The sequence below is a fragment of the Cupressus sempervirens genome, chromosome 5 (genome assembly GCF_028749045.1).
Source record: "Cupressus sempervirens isolate cs-2001-9-10 chromosome 5, ASM2874904v1, whole genome shotgun sequence".
Lineage (NCBI taxonomy): Eukaryota > Viridiplantae > Streptophyta > Pinopsida > Cupressales > Cupressaceae > Cupressus > Cupressus sempervirens.
The window spans coordinates 292987302-293007521 of NC_143122.1; the positions used below are offsets into that span (position 1 = coordinate 292987302).

Below are 20220 nucleotides of genomic sequence, written 5' to 3' on the forward strand. Positions count from 1 at the left end.
TTGAACTTCAGTTTGAAGTGGTTCAACAACTCTAAACTTGAAGCTTTGAAATTGTGACCATATCGGGTACTAACAGTATATGAAGCCTATGGCAATTTCAAAGATGTCAACATGAGGGTGGAAGAGGTATGCCACTAAAAGAAAGATAAGATTTGGGATGAGGAAATATAAAGCCACTAAATGCAAGAGAAAACAACATTGGGAAAAAATGATGACAAAATACAAGAAATTTCCAGAATAAACATGAGATTGAACATTGTCCAACAATATGAGATGTTCCAAACAAGGCATGGAATTGAGGCAGAGAGTTGAGACCAACAACTCTAAACTACATTCCTTGACAGTAGTAAATGCAGAGCTGGATATGGAGCATGGTTTAGTACATGCAGAGCTGGATATGGAGCATGGTTGACTCTTCAATCCCCAAAAATAATATTTTACCTTAGTCATAGAAGTTAAAATGCCAAGCATGCAAACAACATCATTCAAAATGAATTATTGGAATCAAACTGAAATAAGGATAAGAGCTGCTTATTAAGGGTCTAAATATACTTATTTATGTTGAACTAATTTTAAATCAGGTTAACGAAAAGTGCTTGGCAAAAAGTAATCAGTTAGGCAATATAGAAAAATATTATGGGGATCAAGCAATAACAATTAGAAGATTTGTTTATTGACATGTCATAATGTAAGGAAATCACCTTGCAGATTCCATGGTTATGTCGAGTTTCAAACATTCATTTTTAACATTGATTTTGAGATTTACAAATCGATAATAATACTGCAAATGATGTATCAGAAAACCCTGGACAATTGTACCAAATGAAATGGTTCAATGGCAATGGGAAAAAATCAGTCTATGGAACCCACAGATTTTGAAATAGTCTACCAGATTTCAGCAAATATTTCAATATGCCAGCCTTGTCTCCCTACAATAGATGAAGGACCAAGGTACACAAATTCTACTTTTCTGAGTTATCCTCAATGTTTTCTAAATCATGATTCAAAATTTCATGGCAAGGAAAATGGTTTCTGCAGTATTCCAAAAAATAAATGACTTACCTCCTCCTGAAAGCGCTGAAGCATGAGGCGACGTTGCTCCTGGTCAACAGAATAAGGATCAAGTTCGCCTTGACCTTGTATGGGAGATGACCATGTTTGACCTTTGTTTCTTTTTTGTAAGGTAACATGCATTATATCATCTTCTGTTCACATCACCACCAGAAAAATGTTATCTTTTCCATTAAGATTCATTGTAGTAGAAATGAATTTAATTAGAAAAAAACTTGTTTTTCTTTCCATCATACTCTAATCAATCAGCCCATCGAACCATAAACATATTGGAATGTGTTTTAGTAAATGACTTGGCCTCCACTAAATAGCTCCCCCAAATTCAAACCATTTAAGCATAAACCTTCGAGCTAGAAATTATTTCTTCTGAAATATTATAAATAACTTCCACTGAACACTTACCCAAAGTCCATATTGATGAGTCCACTTTTACTGGACAAGTAAGATCATGCTGTCAAAAAATAAATCATGGTTAAATGATTCTCAAATATTGAGCTAAGCACCAGTATAATACTATAAAATCATCAAAAGGTTCAATCTCTCCATCTCAAATGTGCACATTCATATCAACAGTAAGTAACAATCATTAAAGTATATAGTATATCTCCATGACAAATTTGCACTTTAAGCAGTCAGAGAAAAAACATAGGATTATGATAAGACAAAACATATGTCAACTATCATTATAGTATATAGTATATCTCCATCACAAGTTTGCCAAGCAGTCGGATAAAAAATAGAGGATTATGATAAGACAAAGCATATGGCTATGACATGAACTCAAGAACAAAAGTTTGGGAAGATACCATAAAATTTATCAATATAAACCAAGATGGGAACACGCTTACATAAATATTCCCTAATCACTACAGAAACATAAAGATAGAGTTATCAAATCCTAGCAGATGAGTATAACTCATTGGCACTAACTCTCCCTCATTACTTGTAACTAGAAAGGTGATATGGATTCACTAACACAACATCCAGTTCTCGTTTGACCAAATATTGAGAACTCAATATTATAAGATCAGCATGTCCATATTAATGCCTTAGCAAATGATGTAAAGTTATCTATCCCTAACAGTTCTATATAAATATTTTAAATTCGCAACATATCTGCATTGTAGATTTCAGAGTAGCACAATTGAAGGAAAAGGTGGTTAATAATGTATGAATTTGACAGAATTGCCTTAGATCAGTACCTTGCTATCAATTAGGCTTGCCACTAATCAATACAAACACATTTTAATTACAAAATGAACAAGTGACGCAAGCATCATAGTTCCTGCCATTTGAATTTTTAGTTTAAAGAAAATAGAAGTAGCAATGTTCCCATTCAAACATTGATAATTACATGAGACGGTCTATGTTGAATCTTGAAAGTAGCTTATTTGCATTAGATAGGAAATCTAGCTTCAAATAAGATGGTGCCCTAGTATATTAGCACCAAATTCACCTTATAATATAAGAAATATAAAAGATAAATAAGTTAAAAGAAAATAATTCAAGAATAGAGAAAAATATTGATAACAAAATATTCGAATTGTTGGTCTTTATATAGTTTAAAATTTGCAAATATAATTTAAAATGTAAAAACTTACTAAATTTTTATGGTAATTTCTTTGGTTTTTTAGAATGTAAAAGCTTAATTCCTAAAGTTTTTATAATGTTCTTAAATAAACTTTCATAAATAAATAATTATGAATAAAATAAAATCTAATATATTTATATTAAATTATTGTGATTAAATATTTATATAAATATTCTAGTTCACAATCAATAATTGAAAAAGTAAAATAAAAAATTGAACATAATAATATAAAATAGCATAAATAAAATAAAACTATATTGAAAAATATTAAGATTCAAGTTTTATTTCTTATATAAAGAAAATAGTCAACATGTCATGTCATTGATATAATTTAAAATAGTTCTAAAAATGATTTTATATGGTGAAAGAAGATTTGTATGAAAGATGACATAAGCTATAATTAATGTATTAAAAGTAGAGTGTACAAAATATCCTAATTTTCTATGAAGAAAATTAATTTTACTCCCTACTATTTTTGCTCTAAGCCAATCAAAGAAGAGATAAATTATTTTGTTTAGATCATTTAAATAGATGGAAAATTTCAAACTATAGTTGATAGATATGTATTAAAAATTCTTGACTCTGATTGGCTATTTAAAAGTGACTATTGCATCCTATGGCATCTAATGGATGCAATAGTATCCTGCCATGGCAGGAACTAATAACTAAAGAAAAGAACATTAAACCTGCAAACTTAAGAAGGTGAAACTATCTAATGTAGCCAAGGAGGAGGTTACAAAATATCAAGATAAAAAATTATTATCATCAATGAAAATTCAGATTAGTTGCTTATGCCAAGTCATCTCATACAAAATGTATAATTGAAACAAAAATGTACCTCTATTAAATTGTAATTGTTGTGCCTCACAACTCACAACCTGCTTAGTCACTTGAGTTAGTGGTGGGTCCCTCCTTTTTTTCTTTTTGCCTTGTGTGTTTTTACCTTGTCTTGTTTTTTGTTTATTCGGACTTTTGACCAAACTTCCAGGCTTCTTAAAGATTTATCTCATGCCCAAAAGCCCGGAACCCAAAACCACCCTTTTGCCTTTTTTTTGCTTTTGTGTTTTTGTTGATTGTTGATCGAAGGATCAGAGATGTGGACATGACACCCCCAAAACCCCGATAACCGATCCTACCTATTTCCTTAGTTTATTTCATGTTTCAAGGATTGGATGTTGAGAAATCAAGGATGTCATGGAAACATACCACCTTCGGTGCCCCAAGAGTCATGGTCTTTGCAAACCCTAAAACAGTGACTTAACCATTAATGAGTGTTGGCATCATCCAATCACCGCACATATAAAAGGGTGTTTTGCCACTCATTTGTGCACTCTATTTTTAGTGAACATAGAGCATTCCTTGCACAATTTAATGTGATTACGAGCGATTAGAGCCTATTCTTACAAACCTACCAAGATCATCGCATGTAGCTTCCTCCTTTGTCGATCAAACCTCCATTTCGTCATTCTCAGGTAGGGTTCAAGCTCATTCCCTTTTGTTTGGTGTGTTTTTGTTGTTCCTTTTCCCTTTCATTGTTATTCTTGGTTGTTTAGCAGTAGCTTATTTTTAGCTTAGCTTTAGGGCTTAGTTTTAATCTAGTAGTAGGGCTTAGGTTTAGTTTTACCCACTTTCGAAGAAGTGCCTGGTCATCACACCAAGGACATAAGGCTTGCATTAACCCTTGAAACCATTGCCTTAGACAAAAGTGGAACAAGAAAACTCTCCAATCAGGCTTGATAACCAATGCAATTACCTTCCACACAAAGGAGATACATCCATTCCTCCTTCTGTCAATTGGGGAATCAAGAGTTCAAAGCACACAAAGGAGATCAAAAATCCAATCCAACATCCTCAACCCTAGATCAGCAAAATTAAAAAGACCTTCCTCCTTTCGCCAATTAGGGAAACTCGGAAAGTACACAAAGAAGATTAAAGATTCCTAATCCCTGATCCTACGATATAACAAAGGCAAAGGTTTTGTTATCAAAATGACAATCTTTATTGACCAATACCAATGGTCCGATTCGGGATGCCCACATCCCTACCCCTGAAAGAGCCCAACATCCCCAATGCCCAAAGCATATTTACACCGAAGGGCTATTCCCTTAAACATTTCCAAAGACCTTTCAGGGATGCACCAACCTCGACCTGTGAAAGATCGAGGATGGTGACATTCTGTATCTCTAAATGTTGTTATAACTCAACTACCATAAGAACTATCGAGGATGATCACATCCTCAACCACCAATGTTTTCTTGTGTGTCTATTTATTGAAACCTTGATACTTGAAACTTTTATCCCTAAAATTGTTCTAGGTGTAGACTGGGGAAAAAATGGATAATAGTTTGTTTCAATACTTGATGAATAATGGTACACTGTATTAATTTGTTTTATGCAAGTTTATATGTGAATTAAACAATTTGATAATGTTAACTCTTTATGTGTGTGCAAAAGAAGGTATGTCAACCATTGCACCAATGAAATACACATTCTAAGGTCACCTCCCACCTTCAAGATGATGAATGTTGGCTAAAGATTATGTAAGTTACTGCAACTACAACTTACAAAATTGTGACTATTTAGGCCAAAATTGAGGCAATTCTATGCAATTTTCCTCATGAATTCGTGGGTGTTCCCACTGAGTTTGATGTTTTGAACGATGCATGATGAAATAAATTTGTTTTTAGTTTTGTTTTCACCCTACGATTGTAGCATTTGTTATTCCGCTCATTTCAAGGTATCTTAGGCCTCAAACGGAGTTGCTATAAAAAGTTATTAAGGAATTAAGCGTTCTACAAGTGGGGGTTTTCAACCTAATTGCATATCCTTGTTCTTTAATTTCTAAGATACTACTTTGCAAGATCGTGGGGTAGATGCAGAGGTAGAGGCGGACGAGCACACGAAGGCAAGGCGATGCCCTGTGGATGTCATCTGAATGCCATCTGTAGGCATCCGGATGCGCCTAGAAGCCTCTATCGTTCGGATGCCATCCCCATGCATCATGATGCAAACAAAAGCCTGTTACAGGCCTTTGGATGCCTGCAGATGGTATCCACAGGGCATCCGAACACATTTGGATGCCTCCACGAGAAAGCCATGAGAAAACACACAAAAAACACTTTTTAAATTAAATTTCATTTAAAACATGTGCTTTTTTGACTTATAATATCATTTTTTTCCCAAACCCTAAAATGGCCCTAATAGAGGCCTTAAAAGTTAAAAGCATTCAACCATCATTTTGTTTGCAGTTGGGTTTGTTCTTCTCATTTGGTTTCCATTTTGGCATTTTGAAGGCAACTTGATTATTTTCAAAGAGGAACGATCTAAGGGCGAGAGTTGGCTTCCACAAGTTCATTAAAACACTAAGAGGTAAGCATTTTATCCCATTCTTGAGTGTTTCAATGAATTCTTCAAAGATTTTGATGAATTTTTTCAAGTTTGCAAAGAAATTTTTCAAGTTTTTTTCAAAAAAAAAAATTCAAAGAGATTGAGAACCAAGTTAAGGTATCTATATGAATGGTTTTGTATCATTGTTTTTTACTTGTATGCTTGATATTCATAATTTTGTATTGATTTAGATTTATTTAATTTCTTATTATAGAAAGAAACTACATTGCATTGTGCGAAACCGGTAGTTAGAGTTCACTAGGAGGACAAGTTCAAAGTTCAGTAGTAGGACAAGGAGGGGATAATTTTAAAATTGATTTAGGGTCTCCTCTATGGAGAAATACAACAAGAATATCACAGGTTGCAGGTGGTGGCTCCTACATTTGGAGTTGTACGTATTGTCAATGTAACAAAGGAAAGCCTTTCAATAGCTCTTACTCTTCGGTAAAACTTCATTTCATGGGCCCTGCTAGAAAAGGTTTTGGAATGTGCACAGGTGCAAACGGGAAGGGGTTGTTTGATGCACAAATAGCTTCGTTTGTAAAAGAACAAAAGGCTGCTGATCATTATGTTAAAAGATCAAAAAGGAGTTATTATCAACCTCCTTCCTCAAAAAAGAACAAAATGCAACCACCCACTGAAATGGAACCAATTGTATCTTCCAAACATCCATTCATGCAAGTACTTGTATCGGAAGAGGAGGATGAAGTAGAAAATTTTGCAGCAGCCTAGAAAAGAGGCTTATTGTACTCAACATTTAAAATGGAGGCAAGAGACCATGATGATGAAGCCATTACATGTTGCCTCTATGCTAATGGCCTTCCTTTCAACCTAGTAAGATATATTGGAAGGAAATGGTAAGAGCCATCAAAGAAGCACTAGAAGATTACACAAGTCCTGGATATGAAAAGCTGTGTAGCACACTGTTGCAAACAATTACACAAGTCCTGGGTATGAAAAGGTGCGTACCACACTCTTGCAAAAGGAGAGAGTTTCTATAGAGAAAGCACTTCAACCCACTAGAAATTCTTGGAAAACTTCGAGTGTGACAATTGTGTCTGATGGTTGGAAAGATACAAGAAACAGGCCATTAATTAATGTGATTGTAGTGTCCCTCAAAGGAGCAATGTTTCTAAAGACAATTGATTGTCAAGGTGAGGTGAAGGATTCACAATTCATCTCTAATATTCTCATTGAGGCCATAGATATGGTGGGTAGTGAGAATGTGGTCCACGTTGTTACAGACAATGCCAAAAATTGCAGAGGAGTTGGCGCTTTGGTTGAGATCGGTATGTCCCTCAACTTGATTATGCAACAAATTGGCACTCAAATAAATTGGGTGAAGCAAATATTCGAAGAGGGAGAGGGCATCCAAATGTTTATGACTAACCACAACATGTCCCAATCCATTTTTTGGGCATACTCACAATTGGAGTTGCTGAAGCTAAACTAATTTTTTGCAATTATTAATTTCATGGATTTATAATTTAGTTAATATTTATATTTTTTTGTCAATTGACATATTGTTAACTTGCTTAGGTTGTTGAGACCCGTTTTGCATCTCATAATAGTGTTATGAGATGACTTCTCAAGGTGAAAGATGCTTTGAGCCAAATGATCATTTGTCCTCAATGGGGTGCGTGGAAGGATTTGAATACAGAAAGAGCCCTAAAGATTAGGGGTATGATCTTGGATGAACGTTGGTGGGTTCGTGAGCAATATGTATTGGATATCATTGAGTCCATCATGACTATACTTCGCTTTGTCGATACAGATACACCTTGCTTGGGAGATGTGTATGATGTCATGGACACATTGGTTGAGAAGGTAAAACATTCTATAGAAGCATATGAGAGTGACCCTACAAAATGTCAAGCCTTATGAAATAAAATGAAAGCAATAATTATTCATCCTTGGGAGAAGATGACTAGCCCATTGCACCTCCTTGCATATGCTTTATCTCTAAGGTATTATAGCAAGGCGGTACTTTCTATGCTAGACAGAATTGCACCATATGCTGATGAAGAGGTGCTAATGGGTGCTCAAAAGCTTTTGCAAGAATCTTCCAAGATGATGAGATGCATGAAAATGTGAGGCTAGAGTTTGGCCTTTTTTGCTTCCAGACAAAGCTTACTCCATTTGCAATTAAGGACCAAAATAAAATGGGAGCGATCACATGGTGGTACATGTATGGTCAGCCATACAAGCATCTACAACCTCTTCCAATTAAAATTGTCTCACAAGTAAGTTTTGATTTTTGTTTGTAGATTACAACTTGCATTTTGTCATATTGTCATTTACTTTTCATTTATATGTTTAATTTTTTTAAATTAATTTTTTGAACACAATGCAGATTGCAAGTTCTTCTGCTACTAAAAGGAATTGGAGTACATACTCCTATATCCATTCAATGAACCACAAGTAGTTGGGTTCAAAGAAAATTGAGGACTTGGTCTACATTCATACCAACTTGTGTCTTTTGTCACGTAAGGATGATGAATACATGGATGGGGCAGCCAAACTTTGGGATGTACTCCCTGAGTGTGCAAACTTGGATGCAACATTTCATGATCTTACTACGATGATGGATGTTGGTGATGATAGGTCCATGACACATGGTGCATCTAGTGCAAGTGGAACCATTCTTGGTTCAAATGATATGGACCTTGCAGCAGTTGGAGATGAGGAGGATCCAGATTATTTTTTAAATCCTTATGATTCTAATTAGTGAACATTGAATCATGAACTATGTTCTTGATTTTTAGTTTGGACATGGAGTCTAGAACATGAATTTGTGCCTATGAAGTTTTCATTTGAAGCTTGAACTATTTAATTGACATATGAAAATATCTTGAATCTTGATCAATGGTGAAGTATCATATGAATAATGATACTATCAAATGATGTATGTTTGTATACTTTTAAGTTTCTTTGCATATATATTAATATTATATATAGACGTTTCCAAACACATCCATACCCCAAAAAAAAAAAAACCGGCATCCTGTATCCACTTCCCGCATCCGCTTTCAATTCCGTACCTGAATCGGTAACTTAGTTTAATCATATCTCTCATTAGTGATTGTTTCTTGGCAATTGCATTATATAGAAAGTGTCATATACATGTAACATGGATTTAAAACTCCATTTTTAGATTTCATATTAAAACATATAAGACTTCAATAAGTTGAGTCTCTAATGTAAATGTGGATTTTAAATCCTCTTACATATATCTCCTATAAAACCATAATTACATGAAAATTCTTTTAAAAAGGCAAGTGTGACCAATGTGCAATAAAGTGCGATTTTTAATTAATATTGCATAATGACATGTTTTATTTTTGGACATGCAAATAACAAGACTCAACTACTCCTAAATAATTGGGCTTAACCAATTAAAGTAACAGAAAACTTTTTCCTCCTCAGCTTCTGCATGGCTTGTTCTAATGAGTACTCGATAAAAATCTTATATTCCTAAACAAATCTTCCCACTTGCTTCAGCCCTTGCATTTTCTTCAATAGATCAAGCTCATAATCAACATGTATGAATTGTCTCTTAAATTTGTCCACCATCTAATCCCATCTTGCGATTTTCTCCTTCTCTTCTATTTATCTCCAACTAAATGCCACCAATTTTTTGCATGTTTCAAAGTTCATTAAAAACCCAACCACCATCAATGCTTTTAACTCACAATCCATGAGAGGCAATTTTAAATGCATTTACATGGTTTTAAAATAAAGTTATAAACACATGCAAAAGAACCCAAAAAAATCCGACATGACTTAAGGTGGCAATTTCTCAAACGATTACATATTTGAAGTCGAGCTTTGATATGTATTCTATCTTCAATATCACATGTTGGGGTTTTTGATAGGCATTACATGTTAAATCATTTATAACACGTATTAAGCTCTAAACAACTCTAAAGAACTCGTCCAAGTTATAAATGACGATTTTTAGACCCTTCGAATGTTTTAAATAGCATTAAAACATATGTAATGAATGTTTCAAATTGCATTATGACTTAGGGATCATTTTTTGAGGTCGTTACATCTTCTAAATGCAAGATAATACATGTAATATTCTTCCTAAAATGCGCTATGTTGTTTTGGACATGTATTTGAGGTTATAAAATGTGTTTTTAATCATCCCTATACCTGCATTTCTCCATAGCAGCGATTTTTCTAGCCAATACATGTAAAGGTATGTTAAAAACATGTTTTTATACTTGCACTTAGGTCAATAAAGGTTGGGTGGTGATTTTATGGTCATTTACATGTTTCAAATACATGTAATAAGATATAAACAACCTATTTTAAAGTCTTGGGCTTTTGTTTTTCCCATAAAATGCTTGGTGGCAATTTATGGAGCACTTACATGCTCTCAAATATATGATTAGCATGAGTACTGTTTTCCAGAACAGCCCATCTAGGGCACATTTTGGTTAAAACAACTTTTCAAAGGGATATTTCAAGTCTTTCTTAACTGCGTTTTTTAGTTGAAAGTCTGCCCAAGGCACAATAACATCACATTGCAACTTGTTGCCTTCATCAAACATCATATTTTTATCTCCTTGGGCATTGCTATTCTTCAGCATTGCATCTCCATCACAAGGGATTCAATTTGCAGGATTGAATCATTCACTCTTGTTGCTAAATTCGTGCATCTTTGTTCTCCATTATGAACATTCGTCAAGCATTCAATCTTGACTTGAATATGCATTCATTTCTCAAGGAAATTGAGTAATTTTGCCTATATAACTCATATTTGAATATCTTTCTCTAAATTCAAAAATTATTTGGATTTGGTTTCAGATTTTCTCAAAGATTTTTGGAAGAACTTATCTCTTGTTTTCAAAAAACGGTAAGTTTTCTTTTACAAATTTTAGGGCCTTTTTCTTGTATATATTTGTGTTTGTCTATATGAATGCAAATCTTTCATTTCTTTCTCAGATTTGCATGTTTTTATTTTCCTTGTTGATCCTTCTACTTCCATCTAAAATCTCCAATTTGCATATACAAGAGCTTCAACTCACTTGCATATGCAGTCGGGATCAAAAAACTTGTTCCAAGTAACGAAATACTCCAAGGAAGCAAGTAGTTTTACACCAAGTCGTAAGCCAAAATCCCACTTCCAAGTGCAAAATTTCATATCATCTCCACGCTGCAAAGGGATTTAAAATTCACATTAGTAGGTTCTAAAAGCTCATCGGTTGACTTGTAGTGGGATATAAGAACCCCATGTATGAGAAAAATGCCATACCACTTGTACATATATCCATTCTTGTTTCATTTTTTACCTAAAGCTTTCTATCTATATATAACCTGTTTTTGGTTTTTCTCTCAAACTAAAGAGCTTATTTGACCCTAAAGCTTTCTAGTTGTATTCCCCACTTGCATGCTTCCAACTCTACATATTTTTGCATCAAAATAACTTTCTATGGATTCATATCATGAAGATGTGCTCACTCTTTGGGACTTTCATGTAACAATTGCTCACAGGCTTGCCATGTTAGGAGAGTCATTCCATCAAAAGATAAAGAGAAGAAAAAGTTGAAGTACTAGTATGACAAGTATCATAACTCCAATCGTCCTTCACAAATTACCTCATACTATGATGAAGTTCAAGATACGGAGCTTGCTCAACTAAATATGTAGGATTTCCTAAGAAGAATTGAAACTGCTACAATTGGTAACATCGTTTATGTTAGACAAAGTTACATACACAAGGTTTAAACTTTCCCTCTTGCTACAATGGAACTAGAATTCGTGTTAGCATGTGCCAAGAACTTTGATTATGGTTTCAGAACAGTTTGAGATGAAAATGGGAACACCATCGTGAGCCTTGATCCTAACACCATAGATAAGGGAGTTCCACTTGTTCTTGTTATAATGAATAACTCAAAAGCAAAGGCCTTGGAAAGATGGGAAGAAGATAGACACTACATCAAGTATATCAATGTTCAAAATTAAAAGAGTAGATCAATGATCTGGAATTGCATGACTCATGAATCTCACACCTTCGAGCACTAGATGTACAAGGACATCTCTTTGATTATCAGGTCTAAATAGAAGAAGATATTTTGGGGAGAGATGATTAGTGACATCCTTTGCAAGCAATTGTCTCAAGTTTCCTCCACTAGTGTGTTCTATATGATCTCGTACTTGCTATACATTACTGCTGCTTTTTGGTCATTTTATGGCCTCTCAAACAAAGGAGATAGGTCACTTGTGCCTATATGGGAGAACTATGATTAGTTGCCTCTAAAGTCTGATCGAGTACGTTATAGGAGGGTGTGGGATGCATTCTTTGGGCATTACATGTGCTTGTTCGAGAAAGAACTTCCCAAGAAGCGTGTTTCAAATAAGGCATGGAACAAGGTAAATCAGTATAGATGTCTTTTGTTGGGAAGTCGGTGCCTCTGTCCCCTCTAGGTGAAGGTACGTTCAACACAAACCGATGGATTTGTGACATGTGCTTAACCACCTCCCGTGGATCCTTGTCTCTGGTTGTTGTGATGTTTATTGACAATTCGATCTTTTGGTGTAACAGCAGTGGTGATTCCAACAAGTGGGATAAAAGTGCTGAGTTGCGAGTTAAAATCCCTTGGGTCATGCCGAGGGGGGGATTGGTGGGAAGTTGGTGCCTCTATCCCCTCTAGAGGCAGGTGCAATCTCCGTGGATAGCATATAATGTATTTTTTGCATGAAAACGCCCTTCTACACCACAAAAATTCCAGCTTGTTGATCCTCTACAAAGGACTTGGCACTCCCCATTTGCAATTCAAGCTCCCTCTGAATCTTCTTGAACCTAAAAAAAATCCTCCGTCTTCAAATCCTCAAGATTTCTCTTTATGTAATTAATAGTACTCTTCAAACTTGGCTTTACCACATTCTCCATCAAATTAACCCTTCAATTGGTAGCCTTGATGGTCTCTAGTTTGACTCCCTTCCTTTGACTCTTCATGGAGCAAATGGTTATGAATAGATTTAAAAAGGCAGTGAATCTCTAACTTGATATGAAGAGTCATGCAAAGTATTTGCACATTCAAACCAGATAATATACTGGACATGCTTTGCCCAATGTAAAGAAGGAACCCACAGATTGCAGTCGCATTCAAATACAAGCCCACTGTCTGAAAATTCTTGCCCAGAACTCAAGCAAGATGAATATTCAATGCCTCTATTGACGAGACTTGATACAACACAATGCAAATGCCCAATGTGGTGACTCTCTTGATGATGTCGGCTCAATTAGTCTAGAATTATACCACTATAGTGTCTCTACACACATATAATTTCCAATTTCCAACATTAGAAAGTATGGGCAATAATATTAAAACATCAAACTAATAATAGAAGGTAGCATTAGAATATTCGGGAAAAAAATCAAATAATATGAATGATAACAAATGCAGATCATCTCAGTACTTCATAGTGAAAATTATTGATCTATGACAGCTATAGTATTTTATACTTCTTTCAATTATCTTGTGGCTAATAATAAGCTCATATTAACACATTAAAGATCTATCTACGAACACATAATACTCAAATAAAATATCACAATTTAAAATATAAACTTTCCAAGCACTCACAATGTTAGATTTAATAAAAGGACTTGTTTGCAAATTTGTCCAACGAGACCCAATATATGCCTCAAACCTTTCCAACTTCAATCAACACTCCCTTCTAGTTCCATTCATCACATCTACAAAACAAGGGAAATCGATGGTCAATGTAAATCTACGTAAAGGAACCCCTTTCCATGTTGAATCCATCTACCCCAAATCCAACAATCACTTCTAGTTGCATCGCATCACATCTACAAAACGAAGGAAATCGATGGTCAATGTAAATCTAAGCAATGGAACCATTTTCCACACCACCCCAACTCTAGTAATGTTGAGAGGGAAGATATTATTGTTCAACTAGGGAGTCATAGCCTAGTTGTGATACTATGTTATTGTTTATGCCAGAAATGAAGTAACCAGTTGAATCATAATAATGAACAACAAGACAACAAATTAGCTTGGGAAAACTTCACCTCTACTTGCATCACATCACATCTACAAAATGAGGGAAGGGACTGACAGACCCCTCTTTGGTTTAGTAAGTGTTAACTAATGTGGGTGGGGGGCTGAAGGCATCAGGTTAGACACCTAGGCCTTTGCCATATCTCCAAATCTTAATGATATGTGGAATTGGATCAAGAATAAGATTGACAAGAATTCAAATAAATAGAATAAACAGTACTTAAAAATGGTCAGGAGGAATACAAGTATGTCAAAAGATTCTATCTTCATACAATATATGTTATGCTTTTTCTTGACTTTTAAATAACAATCAATTTAACTATATTTCGAAGCAAGGGATTTCCTTTGGTCTGATGGAAAATAATAGAAAACAACATGTTCTTAAATGTAAATTGTTTATCACGAGTAAAGACAAAGAAGGTCTTGGGTTAAAATACCTAAGGCTACAAGGAATTGCTCTTACAACCAAATGGATCATTAAAGTGTTGGGTTTTAGCCTAGAAATCAGATAACCAACATTAAGCAAAACATAAAGCGGATACAAAATACACCACAAAAGATGCAAGAGACACACAAAAATATCACAGGAAAACCCTTTGTGAATAAAGCGGAAAACCTAGCCACACACAGCAAAAGATCATTTTATTGATAATGAAATTCAAATATACAATACCTTTCACCAGAAGCAATATATATAACATAAAGAGGGACCATTCACCTTGTAACCAAAGGTCTCTTCAATAACTCTTTATTTTCAAATACAACTATTGAATGACACATGTCCTTATATTTAATATTACAATTTATCATAAATGTCGTTTTCAGCTGAAGGTGACCATAATGGTATTAACGCCCAGAGATAAAGATCTCTATCGCAGCTACAAATTCCAATACTCCATCTTAGTGAAAGAGAGATCTTTAGCTAAACAGTCACACAAGGCTGCAATCAAAATGTCAACAATAAAATCTAATTACATAGATCCTATAAAATTCATGGAATCACTTAACATGAAAACCCTGCAAGAAACAAAACCAGCTTTCATCACAAATTCTCTCAATGTGATGTTGTCATGGAATCTCTCAACATGACACTAAGAGAACAATTTACTCATTGTTAATAATTATGGAATCACTCAACATGATAGTCCTATAACAATTACTCATAATCATGGAATAACTCAACATGAAAAACTTGCAAAAATCTCATTCAACTTTCATCACGGACTCACTCAACATGACGTTGTCATGGAATTTGTTACATCCCAAATTTTCCCCTAATTATTTTTATCATAATTGTTGATTTAACAAATTATTTCTTTTCATGATCCTGTGAAATGAGTTAGTTATTTATATATGTTGTACTAACTGTTGATGATATGGTCAGTAACGAATTATTTCTTTTCATGATCATGTGAAATGAGTTATTTATATACATTGTACTAATTGTTGATTAGCAGTTGTTTGATTTAAATTAGCGATTAATATGTTTTATTTTGAATTACTATGGAATTATTATTATGGCAAAAGTATTTTCATGGGCGATTGCAAGAGAAGATTGAAGAGAGGGGAAGCATTGCTAAACAAGATCATCGGAATGGGATGTTCATTTGGTTCAGTCATCAGGATCAGCAAGTATGACCTTAGACTTCCTTGGAAGGGATACGATGACTTGTCCATAGGTTACATTATGGGACCCGCATGAGCTACTACAATATAGGAAAAACATAAAATGAACTAATTTAAAATATAATACATACCTCAAGAAATTTGTTTAATAATTTTTATCATATCATTATAATAAATACTTACATATACTTTCATACAAACACATAAATATAAAAATGAAATGGCACCAATAAATTAAAGTAACATAATCTAATGATGTCACCTCATCGATATACTTATGTGAACGTATATCAGAAAGTATTATAATAATAATAATAAAATGAAATTATAACTCTTCAACTCCTCCTTTTTCTTTATTTCTTTTCCCTCTTCATTTTCTTCATTGTTCAAATCGAATTAATGTTTGGGAATTCGATTGAACTTCTTGAAAACCAATAGAAGCCGAGGAGCCACGGCTAGCCTTTAAGAGAAGCAGTGAATCAAACAAGACGGCATCTCTCTTCTATAGTCTGCTACGTTTTCATTCCTAGCCGAAAACATTCTTTCCATCTACACAAACCAGTACTGTTTTGTTCTTCCCTTATTTCGCCAATGTCTGCAATCTGCAAATTCAGCCTCAATCAAGCAGGCAAAACAAATAGCCAAACAGGAGTTCCAACCGAGGACGAGAGGAGCCACGTCCAGACAAAACCTCAAGCACAATCTCAGGTCATGAACACATGCATTCGTATCTCATAATTCTTTCTTTTCTAAAGTATAAGTCCGACTGCAGTCGGCTATACAACGTTAGGACTGAGATTAATACACAAATACCTTGCTATTGGTCTCTTGCATTTTCATAGAATTTCATTTAAGATCTTTTTAGTATTATCATTGTGATTGAAAACATCAATTATGAAATTGAATGGTAGCTGTAGGAATTTTAAATGATTGTATGAAGTTTGAACCATCATCAATAACCATGCTATTGTAATCCTCGACATAAAGAACAAAATGCTCTTAATTTCTCTAACACCTAAGATTCACCGACAATGAAGCCCTGAAATGGTGAAGAGGTGTAAATAAAACAGAATGATCATAATCTTTTAGGCACCTAGGATTCACCGGCAAAGAAGCCATTGAAATGGTGAAGAGGTGGAGCTAACCTGCAAGAACCAAGAATGAAATCAAATATGAATAAATAAGTAATGAAACACTTAATAGCTCATGCTGTCCCTGTAATGGAATCTGTTGTCAAGTCAAGTGGCGGCGATCAGGTCGTTGAACTCAAACGGAAATAATTGGCCAAGGTAGTTTATAGGCATATGTGCCATTATATGATCACTTGATGTCTGTAGACATCAGTTTTATAGGTATAACTGATTGGGCACTCAAACCACCCGATAACTTGGATGGCTGGATTGAAGAATATCCCAAGCTCAATCTCGAAGTAGGGAGAGCCATTCTAATATGTTAGGATGTGTGGGGATAAGTATGGTCCGAGTTTGGGAGGTTAAACCTATGTCAATGCTTCTCCTCTCACCAATGCCAAAGCTTGCACAACTAGATAAAAGATCCTCCGTTATTACTGTATGTTTTTCACTCTGTTACTTGTTTATCATTTAGCATGAATATTAGATAGTCTTTTTATTTCAATTAGGGTAGTTAATTGCCATCTAAATTGAATAAGAATATGTATACTTTTAGTTAAGCATGATTTCAGTTAAGGAAGATAGTTGTTGCTTTATTTTTCAGCTGAATATGTTTTCAGTTAGGAATGGTTAAATTGTTTACAATGAATATGTTTCTCATTATATAAGCTGAATATGAAAATACAGTTGGGTTAGTAATAGTCGTTTAACTGAATAATAATACAGTTATTTCCTGTTATTGTTAAAAGAAGTCTTTGTCATGTGAAATGGAATCAGTTACTTGGTAAATGTTAGAAGATATAGATCTTATGATGTCTTTGATTTGGTTATGAAAATTCGTTTGTTACAAAATCTCTCAACATGACAAACCTACAAAAATCACAATCAGCTTTCATCACGGACTCACTCAACTAATGTTGTCATGGAATCTCTCAATATGAAAACCCTGCAAGAAACAAAATCATCTTTCATCACAAATTATCTCAATGTGATGTTGTCATAGAATCTCTCAACATGACATTAAGAGAACAATTTACTCATTGTTAATAATCATTGAATCAGTCAACATGATAGTCCTATAACAATTACTCATAACCATGGAATCACTCAACATGAAAAACTTACAAAAATCACATTTACTTTCCTCATGGACTCACTCAATGTGATGTTGTTATGCAATCTCTCAACATGACTAACCTGCAAAAATCACAACTAGCTTTCACCACAGACTCACTCATTGTTATGCTATTATGGAATCTCTCAACATGACAAGTTAGTAAGGTTTACAACCAACATTTTTATTACAGACTCTCTCAACGTGATACAGTCATAGACTCTCTCAACATGACTTCCAACTCTCATCACAAAATCTCTCAACCTAATGACATCATGCACTCATTCTACATGATGCTCACTATAAATCTCTCATAAGTAAAACAGTTCAAGTTGACCTTACAACTTATTATTAATTTCACATGAATAATTACTCATAAAATCATAGTTATAACTCTTTTCCAATAAGAGTTTCAAATTTTACAACACCAAAATATTATAAATATAAAAATGAGGAGGATTCCATAAACACTCCCTCTTAATCAATAACTCCTTTGATTACCATAAGAAGATAGCAAATGAAACCTCCCTCTCAAGTTCAACATCATCCTCTCAACATCTCCCTCTAAATATGTAATCTTTATCTGGTTGCATCCTATAACTAGGGGAGAGAAAATCTACCTATTATAAGAGATATATAGAGATTAATGATCAAAGAAAACACTACTCATGGTAATATAAAATTATATGATCTGTACTCATAGAATAACACAATAAAACTTATTTGAATGCTTAAATGTTGATCAAAATTTTGTTTCAAATTTGAGGCCAATCTTGTCCCATCAGAGCATATACAAAAATGTGCAAAATGGTGACAAGTATCCCAAACAATCTAGTGTACTCTGATTTATATGTGAGTGATCAATCACTCTCAATCAGTATCACAAAACACGGAGTAATCTGGAACGACAACAATATCTCAAAAATACATAAGGCTAGGATAGGTGCTCACGGCAATCAACTTTTAGCAGATACTGAATACAAACAAAATAGTCCCTTAAATAATTGGACGCGGCTATAACTTGGTGACAAGAAAACACAAATAAAATTTCCACTCAAGTATATGTGTATTACACAATCTTGCTTGAGAGAACTGAACCAAATATCACATGGTTGGATATAATTTTTACCATTTCAGTCTAACCAAGAATAAATCGACAAAAAGCACTATATAACTCTCCTTTTTTTGTTTCACTTCCATCGATAGCTTAAATTTTGTTTAGGTTAGCGACCAACAGGGAGTGTAGCTATGAATATAAACATCCTCGAGGAAAAAATCAGATGCAATCACCGTGAATGTGACAACTGTTCATGGTAAAGATAAGGAACCATAACTCTTGTCGTGAAACGTCTGAATTCAACTCATCATTTAAAGGATAACTTTCACTTCAAAGCTTCTCTTGAAAAGCTACCAATCTAGACAGTCTCAAAAAAACTAAGTCGCAAGATAACGAAGGGAGCTAGACCAAATAAGTGAAGATATGGTGCCAAGGAAGTAAAGATAAAGACACACAATCGAAAATAAATAATAAAGCCACCCAGAAAGGAAGTGACTTGCGTGGAGAGTCAAAAGATGGCAGCTACCATCACTGTTGATTCACAATACCGAATATTGAATTATAAATTTTAATGATAGCATGCTCAAGAACAATGACCGCATCATCCATGTTTGCTGGAATAAATTCTCACCTTACACTATTTGATTCAATTTAGAAAATGGATTGCACAAACCAGAAACAAACAATTCTTAATACACAGATAGAGAGGCGATGCTGCTATCTTCTTGCCAATACAAAGTGTCTGACAAATCCTCCACTATGCTTTTCCTTAATCAAATTAACTCTCATTGATCCTATAGATATACATAACTGAACTCCTTTGAACAAAATGTCATCCTGAATAAAGTAATCCAATAATTTGCTTCTAGCAATTGCTACTGGTTCCTTACAAGTTTTCCATGCATCTCCAAATAAGCATCAATCTCATACAAGGTCTTCAATTCATCAAATCCAAGCAGTTCTACCCTCATTTCTATTAACAAATTCTTCCTTCTACTCATTGCATCGACTTCTATTTCACTATCCACTTCAATGTTTTGACACAAAAGTATAACCATGCAAGAACTCAACCCATCTCATGTGTCTTTGATTTAATTTTCCTTGATTACTTAGATATTGCAATGCTTTATGATTGGTGTACAACACAAATTCCTTCAATAACAAGTAATGTCCCCACTTCTTTAAAGATTGAACTATGACATAGAATT

At 34.3% G+C, this 20220-nt stretch overlaps 1 protein-coding gene across 1 annotated transcript in view; it reads right to left on the minus strand.

Annotated features, from left to right (window-relative positions):
• LOC149555727 (HSP20-like chaperones superfamily protein) overlaps positions 1-20220 on the minus strand; it is a 47999-nt gene that overhangs the window by 16482 nt on the left and 11297 nt on the right. The window contains exons 3-4 of the mRNA XM_089829857.1: positions 1474-1522; positions 1063-1205 (exon numbers count right to left, since the gene is read on the minus strand). Coding sequence (XP_089685983.1) covers positions 1063-1205; positions 1474-1522 — 192 coding nt within the window. The remainder of the gene's footprint in view (positions 1-1062; positions 1206-1473; positions 1523-20220) is intronic.